Raw genomic sequence first — 16,252 nt, forward strand, 5'->3', positions numbered from 1 at the left:
CTGGAATACAACCATGTCTATTTGTTTATATGTTATCTGTGGCTGCTTTCCTGATACAGAGTAAAACTGAGTAGTGGCTGTAGAGACCTAACCTATCACATCAATCTACCTTATCTGTTTTGAGGGTAAAAAACATAACAAAAAAGCAGTTCCAAACCTAGAGCAATAAGTCCATTATTATGTGTCCTGTGGGTAATGCTCAGCCTCCGCTAAGACAGAGGTTTCAGTGTTCAGCTACACAACGGGGATAAGATGGGTATTCATTCGTAAAAATAATAAACTCTTACTTGCTGTACTCAGCTCTTCCACAGACCCCACAAAGACGTCCTGTGTGAACACTGGTTCGTTGTCATTGATGTCAAGAACTTTAATTCGGAGTTCTATTGGTTTCTCTAAGTTGTTTCCTTTTTCATCCAAAGCATAACCAATTAGCTGAAATCACGACATAAATAATAGCAGGGATTAGATTTAAGCTGAGGTCATTCAAGTACCATAGTTTCAAAAAAATAATAAAACATATCAAAACTACTACCCAAGAAAAACTACAAACTTACAAATGTAAAATGGATCTTCTTACCAGAAAAAATGGTGTTTCTTCTCGATCTAGAATGGTGGTAATGTTCAATTCTCCAGTGTCTTTATTAAAGACAAACACACCATAAGGTGGCTCTGTGATTCCTTTTCCAGCGTATTTGTACGTAATTTTTAGTCTTTTTTCTTCTGCAAGATCAGAATGTATCTAACATAAAAATAAGAGAGGAATGCCTCAAGTTAAAAACTCTCCATAACATACCGGTAATTGTTTTTAATGGAAAATTCGCTCTGAAGCTGTCAGATGTTGATAGGAGGGAGGTGGCGCACAGGTGCTCCAGGGCAGAGGTGCTGGTGTCAGAGAACCCGGTTCTGTTCCTGTCTCAGCCACTCACTAGGTAGTGATGCTAAGATAGTTACCTACCCTCCTGTGTCTGTGTTCTTATCTGTAACATGAAGAGACACTACTGCCTACCTCTTCGGGTTATGAAATTAAGATATCGTTGCGGGGGTACATCTTGGTGGGGGTGGATTTTAAATCTAGCATATAAGGTAAAAATTGCAGAGTCAAAATCACCTTCATAACTCCATTCGATCATCTGGAAAGTATGAATAAGGCATCCTTCCATAGAAGGGTTAAAATAGTCAAGTACTTTGCCTGCTTGGAATGCTTCAGCAAATCAGTATTTCTAACCTGCTGGGTCTTTTGTAGTTAACACCTTTGCCCTCTATAAATGGCTTTATTTGTATCTCTAATTCATTTGTTTGTTTGTTTTGTTTACCATTTCTGTATCTCTAATTCTTCATTAGTAAATGAGTCTCTGTGGCCCCCTACTGGATTCTCAATGTCTTTTCTTCAGACATCATTGAAGCCATCACCCCCCACCTGCCTGGCCAGTTCTTTGTCCTGAAACCTCAGGGTTAGCTACACATTCTTCCCATGGGATTTCCAACACGCACTGGGGCTGGGGGTTGCTGCTGAGAATGGTCAGATGTGGCTCCCACCTCGTGCTGCACCTGCTCTGCTCCAGGAGTGGAATGGCGATCCTGGGGCAGCCCTGTGACCGCTTTTCACTGAGCTTCTCTCTCTGTCTTTCTTTTTCTGTGTTTCTGTTTGTCTGTCTCTTTCTCTGCCAAGTACATGCATATACACACACAACACATGTGTATGTGTACATACATATATACTTCAGTATTTATAGAGAATATTCTAGACCTTTATGTGCTAATTATATGCATTATATAATTTCACTTATGTTAATAATGAAACCAAACTGTGTGTGGACATAACAGTTGGTTTGTATACACGTGTATGCACATAAGAGTATGTAACTATATACATACATACATATCTCACAAGATCTGGATGATACTAAACTGTTGACAATATTACTCCTAGATAGAGAATTTGGAAAGCTGGGGAAATACAAGATCTTCTGCTTTTTATGTAAATTTTACTCTTAATAACTTTTATAATTAAAATTAGTAAGAAGAATAGCTAACACCTATCGAACCCCAAAGAATCAATGGATTTTAGGGAAAGAATGTGTGAGTGACTATTGAAAGAATGTGTGAAAGAATGTGTGAGTGACTCAGATATCTCACCAAACCAAACAGCTTAACTGCTTGTATACATACTCTTCTGTAAAGCCATAATTAAACACAGATTTTAGAAGGCTTTTATGAAAACAACATGCTGCTGGACAAAGGAAATTGTCGTCTTCTGTTCCATAGCTGCTCTTTCTTTAAGGAGCTCATCATGTATGATGTTTATAAGATGGGAAAGATGAAGGTACAACTTGCATATGAACATTTACTCGTTCACACAAATGTTTACTGAGCACCTACTGATGCTGGCACTGCTCAGGGCACAGGGCATGAACTGTGAGCCCTAAGGTCTAAGCCCCTGTCCTGGGGGAGCTTACACTCTACAGGGGGGAACCAGGCAACAAGCAAGCAATTTATGACATAACGTCCGGGAGGCAAATGAGCTATAAACTGAGCTGAAGGGAGTGAGGGGATTGAGATGGGGGGAGGCTGGGAAGGGAATTCTTTCAGGAGGTAACTCTTGGCCAGAGTCTTGACGCTGCGAGAGCCTGCAAATATCTATGGGGAGGGGGTTCCAGGCAGAGGGAACAGCAGGTGCTAAGGGTGGGAGGCTGGAAGGAGCTTGTGTCAGCTCAGGGAGGTGGCAGAGTGGGGGCTGGGGGTTGACAGGAGCTGAGGTCAGAGGCGAGGGTGAAGGTCAGCAAATCCCAAGAGCTCTTGTAGGCGAGGTGAGGAATTTGCTCCTTCCACTGCAGCAGGCAGCTGTTGAAAGGGTCTCACTAAGGGGGTGAACATGCTTTAATTTGTCTTTTCAAAGGATCGTTCTGGCCGCTTTCTGGATAACGGACTCTGGTGGGGGGAGGGGCAGGCAAGCGTGAAGGCGGGGAGCCGAGGTCGGAGGTTGGGGGCTGACACGGACTGGGACCAGGAGGGTGGCCGTGGGGAGAAGTGGGCAGATTTGGAATATGTTTTTGGTGTAGAGCTGACAGTACTTGCTATATTTTTAAAATACTGGATAGAATTACAGCGTCATTTATTGAAATGGGTAGAACATACGGAGAACAGCTTTTGGGAAAAATCAAGGGTTCAGACTTTCCACACGCTAAGTCTGAGATACATATTAATAGAATTACCATATAACATTTAAAAAATGGTCATTTTTGAGAGTGAAAGGGGAGTTACTGACGATTAGGCCATGACAACGGCCGCAAACCCAGACTGTCTCAGGCAGGATGTGTGGTCGCCCTACCACCTCTTAGATATCCGTTCTTTTCATTTTGAAAACTAAACTTTCATATGTAGGATGGCAGAATACACGACTCTTGGTATAAGAATTATTTCGACCTGAAAGCAACTGAGAAGAAGCAGATACAAGAAAAGCTCTCTGCCCTCCACCTATTTGCCTAAGAGCAGGACGTAAATGTGTAAAGGTGCCTTTCTACCCCTCTCCACCGGGAGGACAAAGAGCTAATCACAGAGTTAGATCCTTATCAGCCTGGAGACCGGACCAGAGGAATCCACAAAACAAACCTGACTGACTAGCTTTTTCTGTTATTAGTTGTCCATATATTTGCCTTCCTAAAGCTATTGCTCTGGGAGATTCAAGGTCTTTTCCCTTTGTCCTGTCACTTCTCTAAAAATTTACTGTTCTTTTGCTAAGTAGTTACATAAACCCAAATCCTAACCAAACCTTGGAAAGAGTTACTCATCTCTGGGAACTCCCATGTGTTACGTGCTTGATAAACATGCTACTAAGCTTGTTTATTTTTCTCTTGTTAATCTGTTTTTTTGTCAGTCCAATTTACAGGGCTCCAGCCAGAGAACCTAGGAGGGTGATAGAAAAAAGAACACTGCTCCGCCCCCAACATATGATACTAACTCCTTTCCAGCGTTGTAACACTCTGTTAAACAAAGACTCAACTGTTAGTTGAATCCATAATGCTGTATCTTCCAGAATGGGAAAGAGGCTCTTACAAGGTGCCATCTGGAATATTACAAAGCTCAGTAAGTACGTCATGTAATTTTCCTAAAATTTTAAAGGGAACATGAAAGTCCTCAGACCACATTTTAGCAATATGCACGCATTTTCTGTCCCTCTTTAGAAGGTACCTTGGCAATCGGATTCTTCCTGGACAGATCCTCTCCCTCCCGAAGAGCCACAGGGGCGGTGATCCAAGTTCGCTTTTGCCTCACTAAGTGTGTATGTTTAGGAAGCAGCTTATTTTCATTTCTTGAGGGTAAGGCCTAAAACAATAAAATATTGCCAAAAAATTATTAAGTACCCTAAGACATTAGCATGGCATCCTGAAATTTACTAAAAGTTGAAAAAGAGCTGTGCAAATTTTAAGGTATAAATTTCATGTTTTTTAACAGGCTTCATTTTCAAAGAGGAAATATATACACTCTAGCAGACACTATATACCTGAAGAGCTTGTTCCCAAACCAGTAAAGCACTTTCTTAGCAGTCAGAAAAGACCTCCCCAAGTGAAGAGTTAAAAAGGCTAGAGTAATTTTGTGGTCTTACAAATGGGCAAATTAAAATTAACATACCAAATCAAGAATTTTTTTTCTTACTGACTGAAAATGAAGTTTTATTTTTCTATGGTGGCTTCTAATTTAAAAATGAATTACTAATGTTTTAAGACTAAATGTCAGTAACTTGTCGATATCAATTTAACTAAAACCAGTGAAAGTGTCAGTTAATGAATTTATTGTTTTAAGAATGAGGTTAGCAGACGCAGAGGACACAGTGGGGGAAGGGGAAGCTGGGACGTCGTGAGAGAGTAGCACTGACATATATACACTACCATGTGTAAAATAGATAGCTAATGGGAAGCTGCTGCATAGCACAGGGAGATCAGCTTGGTGCTCTGTGATGACCTGGAGGGGTGGGATGGGGACGGTGGGAGGGAGGCTCGAGAGGGAGGGGGTATGCGGATATATGTGTAAATATAGCTGAGCCACTATGTTGTACAACAGAAATGAACACAACATTGTAAAGCAATTACACTCCAATAAAGATGAATAAAAAAAAAAAAGAATGAGGTTTAAGGATTAAATCACCCATCTTTGTTTATCAAAAACTTTAGGTAGAGAACTATTCTATAAATTTTCAGTTGGGCTTTAATAGGTGAATATATGCTTTATCCAAAGAAAATTTTAATACAGCTGACCTAGTATTTTAAGATCAGAAATGATTTTTATACTAGGTTTACCATTTTACTCTTTTTGTTGCTCTATATAACATGTATTTTATTTCAAAATATTTACACCAGTTATCACTAGGTCACTGATTTTTTTCTTTGGTTTTAGTGGAAAAATTCTTCTATAATTAAAAAAATTAAATTATGTATCAAAACATTAAAATAACATTAAAGTTTATAACGTAAAAATGTAAAACAGCCTCCTACTTTTTCACTCATACTTTGGAGCATTCACTGTTAATAGCTTGATAAATATCTTTCATGATCTTTTCTTATGACCATACAGCTGCACATGTAAAAAGGCCTCTTTATTAATAAAAATGGAATTATGCTATACATCTCATTCTGCCCCTTGATTTTTCATTCAGTACTTCATCATGGACATTCTTCCATGTACCATAAATTGCTTTATCCTTCTCTCAGTGATGGACATTTAGATTGTCAAAAAATGTTGCAGAGACATCCCTGGATAGAAGTTCCTGTGCACGTGCTTGAGTGGGAATGGCTGTCTGAGGTGATGGGGATGGAGTAGGATAATCAGATGGTTAGCTCAGAAATCCCACCAGGGGACTGTAGATAGAGCGGGAACTCCAGGGGGCTTTGGGAGACCACAGCAAGTTAGTGATCACTCAAGAAAGCAATGGAAAAATCCTGAAACAACGTGGGCTTGCTTGACTGATAAGGCAGAGCAAGTTGCTTAGGACCAAAACCAGATCGGCTAGTTTAACAACAAAACCATGCAACAGAAGCATGAGACGTGCCCCCAAAGAATAAAGTAGTGGAAAATAAGGCCTACAACCGCCCAGTGATAGCAACAAGTTAATGACCCCTAGGACATGCTCTCTGCATACACAAAAATAAGTTATGGAAAGGTGACATTTCAAAGTGAAAGACCCTCACTGTACTGGGACCTGAAATAATTTTCCATAGGGTCATGATGGTCCCAGATGCACCATATAGGGTCAAAAACTCCCCCGCCCGACACGTAGGAGGACTTGATGATGGACGGCTCAAAGAATGAAAAGGAAGGTGGTCTTCTCCCCTCCCTTGCTTTGATTATAAAAATGTAGCCCACTAAGTACTTGGGGCAGCACAACACTTGCCTGCCCACTTGTAAGCCTCGCAAGCGTCCTATTCTAATAAATCACTTTTTATCTATCACTCTGCCTCTTGCTGAATTCTTTCTGTGCTGAGACATAAAGCCCCAGAGCTCCTCGGTGCGCCCCGAAATGCCACCTAGTGGTTTCAGTGGGAGAGTGTGCTTTCAATCTGGCCGAGGCACAACCATCTTCCGTGAAATTAAGCCCGAGTCCAAAAAACAGGAGTAATCCCCTTGGTTCCTTACCTCTAAATGCAGTCCATTTCCAAAGTGAAAGCAGATCTGGAAAATAAAATTATTTGTTGTTTAATACAATTTAATCACTCAATTCAGCTTAAATACTTTGTTAATAAACTATCACCTAGGATATTATAGAATTAAAGGGGGGGATGTTTAACCACTACTATTCTCCTTTATCAAAAGGAAACAAATTTTAATTTTTCCCTTTGCTTTCCCACCATGACCAGGCCCAGAGAGAGGAACCCTCCTTCTTTTAGGTGCATATTGCCTCCTCCAGGAAACTCAGAACACAACTAACATCTGAGAAACGAAGACAACACCTCTCTTCTTGAGGTCTTAGCCACTCCCTGAGTCTCCTCTCCTTACCCTGTGGTTTTCACCTCATGTGCTCAGGGACCCATGTACGTACCTTTCCTCAAGGGCTTTAGTGTGAGATGCAGTACCTCCCCCCCACCTACTAACCTCCGTCATCCCCCAGGGGCCACACACCACTGCCCATATTCAGACTTCATTCCTCAGGTCCCACTGGCTCTTTTCTTTGGTTCTTATCAAGCAGTCACACGTTGGATTTCATCATTACACAGAACTAAACAGAGTTATGTTTGCTCTACATCTGCACAACAAACTCCCATCCTGCCTTCTGACTTTTGCTGTACTTTATATATAGTTCATTAATCTCCTCTTGGCTTCACTCTTCTCTTGGCTTAATCTGAACCAGCACTTCTAATAGGGGAGCCACATGTGGCTATTGACACTAAAATTATTTGAAATTAATAATTCATTTGCTCAGTCACCACAGGAGCCAAGTGGCTTAAGAATACTTCCACCACTGCAGACAATTCTACTGGACGACGCTAGCAGATTATAACCCACCGTTCCAAAGCCATTGTCAGTGACTCAGGGATCCTCAATCTCTTGATCTTCTAAAATTCCTGCCTCACCTTCTCCCCAACTCAGCAAGCCTAACTATGATTCTCTTTGACCCTGTACTGACTACCTCGCTAGAGAGGGCCGGCCAGAGAGACTGAATGGACCCGTGACACATCCAAGCTCCCTCCAGAGGGGCGGTGTGTGTCTAGGGTGACTATACACATTCACGTTTGCCCAGGTGAGTCCTGCTGTGCAGGTGCCCCATCTGTTAGCATCCCTTTCATTCTCAAGTGTGCTCATTCAGACCATGAATTATACAACCATCTCATCTCTGCTTCTTGCATTGCGTCCCTGTCGTAACATCCCAGACTTCCGGACAATACCCCAACCATGCTGACCACTCTTCGGAACCCACTCACTCTTAGGAGATGACCCCACGTTTTATTTGACTGAGACTATTTCTTCCCTCACCCTCTCCTTCCCTTCTTTCTCCAAGGGAGACTTGTCCTGATGCCTTTCCAAGGCTAACCTTCATCTGTGTGCTTTGTTTTCAACTTTTCCACTTATTCTCCCACCTCTACCTTCTCAAGAACCTTGTTCCTTCCACTAATCTTTTATCTTCATTTGCTACTGGCTAATCAAACCTGTTTATTTCCTTCCCATTGGCTGGCCAAACATACTTAGACCTACACCATCATAAAAACAATCAAACCTTTTCCTTGTTTCTGTTAACACTGAATCCACTGCTCCATATCCTTCTTCTCCCATAATTCCAACGTGAAATAATTATCTGTATTTATTGCCTTTACCTCCCCATCTACTACGTATGTATTAACTTTTTGTAATCTGTCTTAAATGTGGATTTTTCTCAGTCTTGTCTGCTTTTATTCATGTGCCTCTCAGGTCACATGGATCCACGAAGCCTTGATTGGTAAATCATGGAAAGCAGGGCTTTCTCTAAAATTCCTAAGTCTCTTTTGCTTACTCACATCCCTTTGAAGGCTTCTCGCAGGGTCTGTTCTACACGTCGATCTTTCACCGTCTTTTCTTTCCTCTACCTTGTAGTACATGTTCTTGTTTCCACCCTTGCAATGATATACTTAAGGAGAGTGGATGTTCAGCCTCTAGTAGGAGTTTCTCTGGGACAGATGAACAACCATGGCTAATTTTCTATTTTCCAGTTAGATATAATATTTCTTCCGCATACTCTCTATTATTAGTTTACCAGCTAACAATGGCCAGAAAATCTCTAACCAGCGTCATGCTCCCCAAATTTATGTACTTTCAAAGTTGCATGGTATACAACAAGAGAAAGCAGTGCTGAATGGATTACTCCTCTCTGCATGTTTCTCTGGTGGGTGTTTTTGAAGTGAAAGACTACAGACTAGATTCACGGTTCCTCACTGTCACATCATCACATCTTAAAATGTGATATATTTCTTGCCCAGCCTCCTAACTACGAGCTTCTTTCCTCTGTACAGGCCATAGTGAGGAGCTGGCTGGATAAAATATTTACTATTTTTTTTCTTCCCTAGAACCTTATCGGGCCTAGCAAAGGTGTGATATTATGTGTTATTTTAAGTAAATGTTACCAGTCTGACCAAATATCATGTATTCCAGGATATAAGATGGAAAAATGTAAAGGTTTAAAATGTGCAAATGTTGTATCTTTTTTTTTTAAGCTCTTTATTGGAATATAATTGCTTTACACTCTTGTGCCAGTTTTTGAGGTACACCAAAGTGAATCAGCTGTATTTACACACATATCCCCATATCCCCTCCCTCCCATGACTCCTTCCCACTCTCCCTATCCCAGCCCTCTAAGTCATCACCCATCATCGAGTTGATCTCCCTGTGTTATGCAGCAGCTTCCCACTAGCTATCTGTTTTACATTCGGTAGTGTATATATGTCAATGCTACTCTCTCACTCCGTCCCAGCCTCCCCATCCGCCCCACCCCCCCGCCCCGTGCCATGCCCTCAGGTCTGTTCACTACATCTTTATCTTTACTCTTGCCCTGCCACTGGGTTCATCAGTACCAATTCTTTTGATTCCACATATATGCATTATGGTAGTTCCATTTTTAGTTTTTTAAGGCAATTCCATACTGTTTTCCACAGTGGCTGTACCAATTTACATTCCCACCAACAGTGCAGGAGGGTTCCCTTTTCTCCACACCCTTCCAGCATTTATTGTTTCTAGATTTTTTGATGATGGCCATTCTGACCAGTGTGAGGTGATACCTCACCGTGGCTTTGATTTGCATTTCTCTAATGATTAGTGATGTTGAGCACATTTCTTTTTAAATAAATTTTTAATTCAGGGATATTTTTAGATTTACACAAATATTGTAAAGAGAGTACCAAGAGTGCCTTTACTCACTTCCCCCTAAAGTTAACATTTTAAATAACTGTGGTAAATCTGTCAAAACTAAGAGATCAACATTGGTATACTGAGATAATGCACAGTTAGTTAAATTCCATGCTTTATTCAGAGTTTACTATTTCCCCCACTAATGTCCTTTCTCTGTTCCAGGATCGACTCTAGGATCCCACACTGCATGAAGCTGTCATGTTTCCCTAATCTCTTCTGCTCTATGATCATTTCTCAGGCTTTCCTTGTGTATCACCCTGACAGTTTTGAAGAGTACTGGCCAATCATCCTGTAGACTGTCCTCTCATTTGGATTTATCTGTTGTTTTTCTTATGTTTAGAACTGGGTGATGTGTTTTTGTAAAGAACACCCCAGAATGGTGGTGAAGTGCCCTTTTCATCGCAGCGTATCGGGGTACATGGTACCCACCCAACAGTATTTGTTAAAGTAGCCTTTGTAGGTTTCTCCACTGTAAAGTTGCTTTTTTTCCCTTTACCTGATGTATTCTTTGGAGGTGAGTCATTTGGAGTGGGGATGCCGGAAGGCAAGAGGTTAAGCTCCACTCCGAGGAGAGGGGCATCTATACATCTATTTGGAATTCTTTAGTAAGAAAGATTTGTCTCTTCTTCCCCCATTTACTTATTAATTCAATCATTTTTATCAACTTGGACTCATGCATATTGATTTTGTTCTGTGGGTTATAATCCAATACTATTTTATTTATTTTGTCGTTCAAATAGTTTCAGCTTTGGCCTCTGGAAGATCTTTACCATCAGACTGTGTCCCTTTGACATGTCCCCATGTTTTGTTTTTTGAGCTCTTTCTTACTGGCTAGTATTATAAGATGCTCCAGGCTCATCTTGTATTTTCCCTGTCCCAGATTCAGAATGAACCATTTCACCAAGGAGCCCTGATTTCTAATATTGAGTGGTATTTAGAAGCCAAGATCTGGGTGTGTAGGTGTAGCACATACATTATAACATTGTTTTCAGTCTCCTCCGGCACTTTTCAGGGGAGCGCACAAAGATAGAGCTTCTCTTCTTAGCTTTGTTGTTACCAGAGACTTATTGAAGATGCCATGTAGAGGGGTACAAAGTAGTTTAAAATATTGTTTTGACTTTGAGGCATTATAATGGCTTATTATTTCCATTCAGCCAGAGAGAACTTTAGCCTGCTTTAGTAAGGGGGGGGGGGGTCAATGGACGATCTTCGGGACCCAAATAGAGGGGACCTAGCATGGGTCCACTGTTGTTCTTCAATCTCATGCCCACCCCCACCCCCGACAATCACAGGAACACCTGTTAACTTCCCTTTCTTACCCACCCTTCCAACCAGGCAGAATGTTTTACAACTCTCTTTCTCCCTCTCACTGTACAGAAGGCAGAATCAGAAACTGCCCTTAGGGTACCTGGCTTACACCCAACCCATTCTTAAAGTGTTTTCAGTTTTGCTTAAATGACTCAAAGGAACTAAAATGAGATAAAACAAAGGCCATGGATGCCACCCGTTTATTTCCTCTGATCACATATCCTGAATTTTCTAACTGTATAGACAGAACTGGTGCTCAGTAGACTCTGTATCCACAAGAAGGTCCGATAAATCTTGTGTTAGACTTATGTTAGAATTTCACATATTATACTATTTTCCTCTTGGTCTTTTTTTTTTAAGGATGGAAGGTGGTCTATAAAATTTCTTAGTTTATGGCAAAACATCATACCTTATTTAGAAATTCCCAACTTAAAAATCCACCTTATAAATGACTCATACATAAATACAATTCCTAAGGCAGCCTCACTCAACAGCTAGTTTAAACATATAACTATATTTGTTTTCCCGGCTGCTGTTTAAAAAAAACCCTCAACAACCAAGAAAAGCAATATTTTGAACTTTAATTTTTCAGCTCTGAATTTGAATTTTAGATAGTAAAATTATATGCTTTAAGGCTGACAGTAATAAATTCTCTTATTGATCATAATCTTGCCTGCTCTTTAGATGTTTGGGCTAATCTTAATGTAACAAATACGATTTGGGGTGAATCATACTGAATTTAGCTTCAAAGGGGAAGAGATACTTTCCTTGGAAACATTTATTGACGCCAAGAATTTTAAAATACAGAGTTAGCAATGCTGTGCTACAGCAGAGTTGTTAGATCAAGTTGCGAACTGTCAAGTTACATTTTGTGTAATCACGAACAGCTCCTATTTTTAACTTGGCATTGACAGCCTGAAGACCCAAAAAAATCAACAATACTTTATTTAGTGTCATTTCCTTGGCCCCTAAAACATTTTTAAAAAAATCAGAGTTGCTAATAAACAGCTAAAAGTAGGCTTTTTTCATATTTAATCTTCTTTCCATTCTCAATTATTTTCTAGTAGGGATGTTAATAAACAGTGATTCTCAAACTTGAGCAGAATGTGAGTCACCTTATCAAAACACAAGACTTCTGGACCCCACACGGGAGCTTCTGATTCAGTAGGTCTGGGATGGGGTATAAAAATCTGTATTTCTATTCTAACAAGTGTCCAGGTAATGCTGATGCCGGTCCGGAGACCTCACTTTTGAAAACAATTGTGTAAAATTACAGAGTGACAAGGGAAAGGGAAGGGGAGGCTGCATAATGCACAGACTGGATAATGAGCCCTTCATTACAGAGGTGTGTGAAACGATATATTCCAAATAAGGAAATTCAGCAACCGAGTTATTCCCATCACGGGATGATTTTCCACTTTACAAGTAGTAATCAACTACAATAAAATTGCTTTAAACAGAGTTTTCTTCTGGTTCCTACATCTTTTAGCTTAACTTTTACTGATTCGGAGCATTTATCACTTTTGAAATACTTTACCATTTTATTCGTGTTTTCTATAAATGCTTCACGTGCTTTTGGAATCAGGCAAAATATAAGTAAATCTGCATAATACATCTTTTCAGATATATCTATTGTAACATATAATTTCTTAGACAAAAATGATGGGCTGTTTTGACCTTTTGCTGCAATATATTCCTGAAAAGTACACTAAAAAATAGAATGAAGAAAACTAGATTTTTTTTCCCCTCCAGAAGCTTAAGAAAACCAAGAACTTCAAATTGTTCTTTTTCATCACTAGATGGCACTGGTCTGTCAGTAAGTCAAACTTCAGAAACTACCAGAAACTACCAATTGACTCCAAGGTCCAAAGTGGGAAACAGGCATTTTCGATTGGCTTCGAATAAGGGAACCAGCAAAACTGAACAGTGAAAATTAATGGTTTTACAAAGCTGTGAAAATACTTCTTTTGCAGGACTGTGAAATTAGGCAATTTTCAATTTACATTTCTTCATTTCTTCCTTTCTAGAATGATTCTATCTTGTAATGAAACTAAACCAATTACCTAGTTTCAAAAGTTCAGGCCTTACATATGACTAACTATAGAAAACTGCTTGTAAAAGGAGGTCACGCTGATGCCTTCTGATTGACACAGCGGTGTTCACTGTTGGGGGGCTTGGGTTCTACCCAGCTTCATCCATGAATAACATTCACGAAATCCAGTTATTGGCATACAGTAGGTGCTCAAAAGATGTCAAATTAGTTTCCCTACATCTGCCTTTCCCCCACTGCAGGTTCCATGACCGTGGGACAGCTCACCACAAGCATCTAGAAGACTGCCTGGCATATAGCTGAAGCACAGCTAGCAACTGCTTAACGTGTTAAAGTCAAACAAAAATTGACCACCCACCCTACCTGAGCATTAAATGTTTCTTCTAAACAAATGAAATTCAGATTATCATTCCACTTTTTTCCAAACATAGAAAAATACATTAACTCTTGGGTTTTTAAAGAATTCTTCTGTGTCCAAAGCACTGAGCTAGTACAGAGAAGTTTAGTTTAGCAGGAGAGAGAAAGTGTACATAAATTACTATAATAAAGGGAGGGAAAAAAAATAAAGGGAGAAAAACACTGTGTGAAGGACAGCTGCAAAAGCAGTGCTGGGGAGCTTGGAAAAGGCAGAAATTACCTCCTCTTAAAAAATCCGGGGAGGTTTAGAGGAGGGAGCAGATGGGAGGCGGAAGGAAATGATCTGCTTTAAAGACCGCCTGTTCCAGAACACAGAAAGAGAGGGCAAAGAACAAGAAGGCGTGCGGTTTGACACCTAGACGATGTGAGCAGAAAATAAGGACAAAAAGTTGTGCTAAGGATCTTCACTGATCCTGTAAGGATCAGCTTCTGATGACGGATACGATGCCACCAGAGCTGCAGAGAGATTTTTTTTGGCAGTCGTGCATGAGGAGAGGCAGGAGGCAGTTTGCAGGTTAAAGTAACAAGCCAGGAGAGATGTAATGAGGACCAGTAATAGGGTAATGGCGCCGGGATGGATGAGTGGAGGCAAGAGTCTTCATGGGGACAACATTAGCCCTTGGCAATGCCCTGTGTGTGGAGGAGAGGGGAAAGGATCAGAGGGTAACTAAATTTGAAATCTGAGTAGCTAGGAGGATGCAATTCTCAGAGCACAGGCTGTAGAAACGCTAAGCTAGAATCCTGAGTAGGGAGGGGATAGCAGATGCTAGAGAGTAGGGTGCTGGGGCTTAACGGGAGGCAGGGGTTGCACGCACAGTCCCAAGGGTGCACCCCTTAGCCACTGCTGTTGCCGCCCACGCACCGCCTCCCCTGCCTCCCAGCCACATCTGATGTGCCTCCTGGTGACGTGGGTACAGCATATCCTCTGGTGCTGGGTCGGAAAACCACCCGCAGCCTCCTGGTGGTGAAAGCAGCCCCAGTAGAGCACTGCGGAAGCAAAGGAAGGAGATACAATATCTGAAAGAAGAGCCGAGGGAGTGTTAGAAGATGCTGATTGAACTAGGCCCCCTGCCCCCTTGCCCAATTAGCACTTTTGGGGTCTAAGGAGAGTGGATCTCTAACATGAAGAAGTTCATGGGCCGTTTCTTTCAATTTATTTATTTTTACTTTGTATCGTAGGGAACTTGAAAGAGTAGTGGGATGGAGGTATTTTAGAGTAGGGGAAACTGGACCTCTCTCCTCTCGTTTCCATCCAAATCTTCCTTCTCATGCCCCCATCAGCCAGGCAGCACCTGCTAGACTGATGAAAGGAATTCCCATGAAGGTGTGATTTTGAGGTAAGACCTAGAAAAATGTTTGGCACAGAGTAGGTGCTCAATAACACGTTGAATAAATGAACGTATCAAAGCTTCATCAACCGAGAGGATATTTCCACATTAAAAGGACAGGTAAGATGAATCCCTAATTAGAATCTCTCACAACTTGTCTCTCAGCATTTCTCAGCGGGGGTGTTATTGGCATTTCTGATACAGAAAGTCGTTTTGAGTGGCCAATTTCTTCTTGAAGGTTCTGTGGGTTGCTGGAGGTTTAGCATCCCTGCCTTTGGAGTACTAAATACTACTAGCATCCTGTGCCTTGTGACAACCAAAATGCCCCTTTCACACCCCTACCTCCCACCCTCAACATTTTCTTGAGAACCTTTGTTCCCAAACCAACCCTCCTGCCAGGCTGCACCCACCCTCGATTGTACTGTCTGGGCTTTTCTGCCAGTCTTTGATCACAGCATCCCAAATTCTGGAAGGCTTTTTTTTTTTTTTTAAATAATGAGGCAAAGTTGTACCCAGCCAACGACCATCTCTTCTTTCTCCACCCTTTCCTGACCAACTCAACTAACATTCATCTTTTCATTTTCTTAATGATTTGAACACCTCCCTAAAAACACTCACTTATCAGTAAGTCTTGTGGCTTCCCCTGGTACCAAGAAGGCTGCAGACTCATCTTTCTGCATGTCGTTTGCCTTGCATTCTGTGTTCCAGCTACAGGGACTCTTTCTGTTCTTTCAAGGAACCATGCACCCTTGTCTTTGGGCCTCTGCATATGCTCTTCTAACTAGAATATTCTTCTCCCTTCTTCTTTTCATATCATCTCACTAATTTATAATTATTCTCAGGTTGTAGCTGGGATGCTCAGTCCTGGAGCTCCTTCTGTAGGCTTCATGATACCATGTGTTCTTTTATCATTACTTCTCTTACCATCACCCATTTAGAATTCAGCCATTTACTTGCTTACAAGACGTAAGCACCATGAGGGCAGAACACGTCTGACTTTTTCACAGTCTCTCAATGTCTAGCACACTGTCTAGAACTGAGTAGGAAATCACTAAATAGCAGTCATATGTGGTTAGTTCCCATTTAGTTTATTTTCTTGTGGGCATTATTCATCTTACCATTAGACTATGGTACAAATTCTGATGTTCCCGCTTTCTTCACCGTAATCACCAAGCTTTGCATATGATAAAAATGTCAACAAATTTTAAAAATAATTTGAAATAAAAATAGTGCAATGTTATATGTGGTATACCTCTGAAACTTTGATAAACTTTACTGAGAAAAT

At 40.9% G+C, this 16,252-nt stretch overlaps 1 protein-coding gene across 6 annotated transcripts in view; it reads right to left on the bottom strand.

Annotated features, from left to right (window-relative positions):
• DSG2 (desmoglein 2) overlaps positions 1–16,252 on the bottom strand; it is a 58,269-nt gene that overhangs the window by 22,766 nt on the left and 19,251 nt on the right. For all 6 annotated transcript variants that reach the window (XM_057698271.1, XM_057698273.1, XM_057698274.1 and 3 more), the window contains 4 exons: positions 6,628–6,663; positions 4,189–4,323; positions 578–739; positions 288–432 (listed from right to left, as the gene is read on the bottom strand). In XM_057698271.1, the coding sequence (XP_057554254.1) occupies positions 288–432; positions 578–739; positions 4,189–4,323; positions 6,628–6,663 (478 nt within the window). The remainder of the gene's footprint in view (positions 1–287; positions 433–577; positions 740–4,188; positions 4,324–6,627; positions 6,664–16,252) is intronic.

The sequence above is a fragment of the Hippopotamus amphibius genome, chromosome 11 (assembly GCF_030028045.1).
Source record: "Hippopotamus amphibius kiboko isolate mHipAmp2 chromosome 11, mHipAmp2.hap2, whole genome shotgun sequence".
Taxonomy (NCBI): Eukaryota; Metazoa; Chordata; class Mammalia; order Artiodactyla; family Hippopotamidae; genus Hippopotamus; species Hippopotamus amphibius.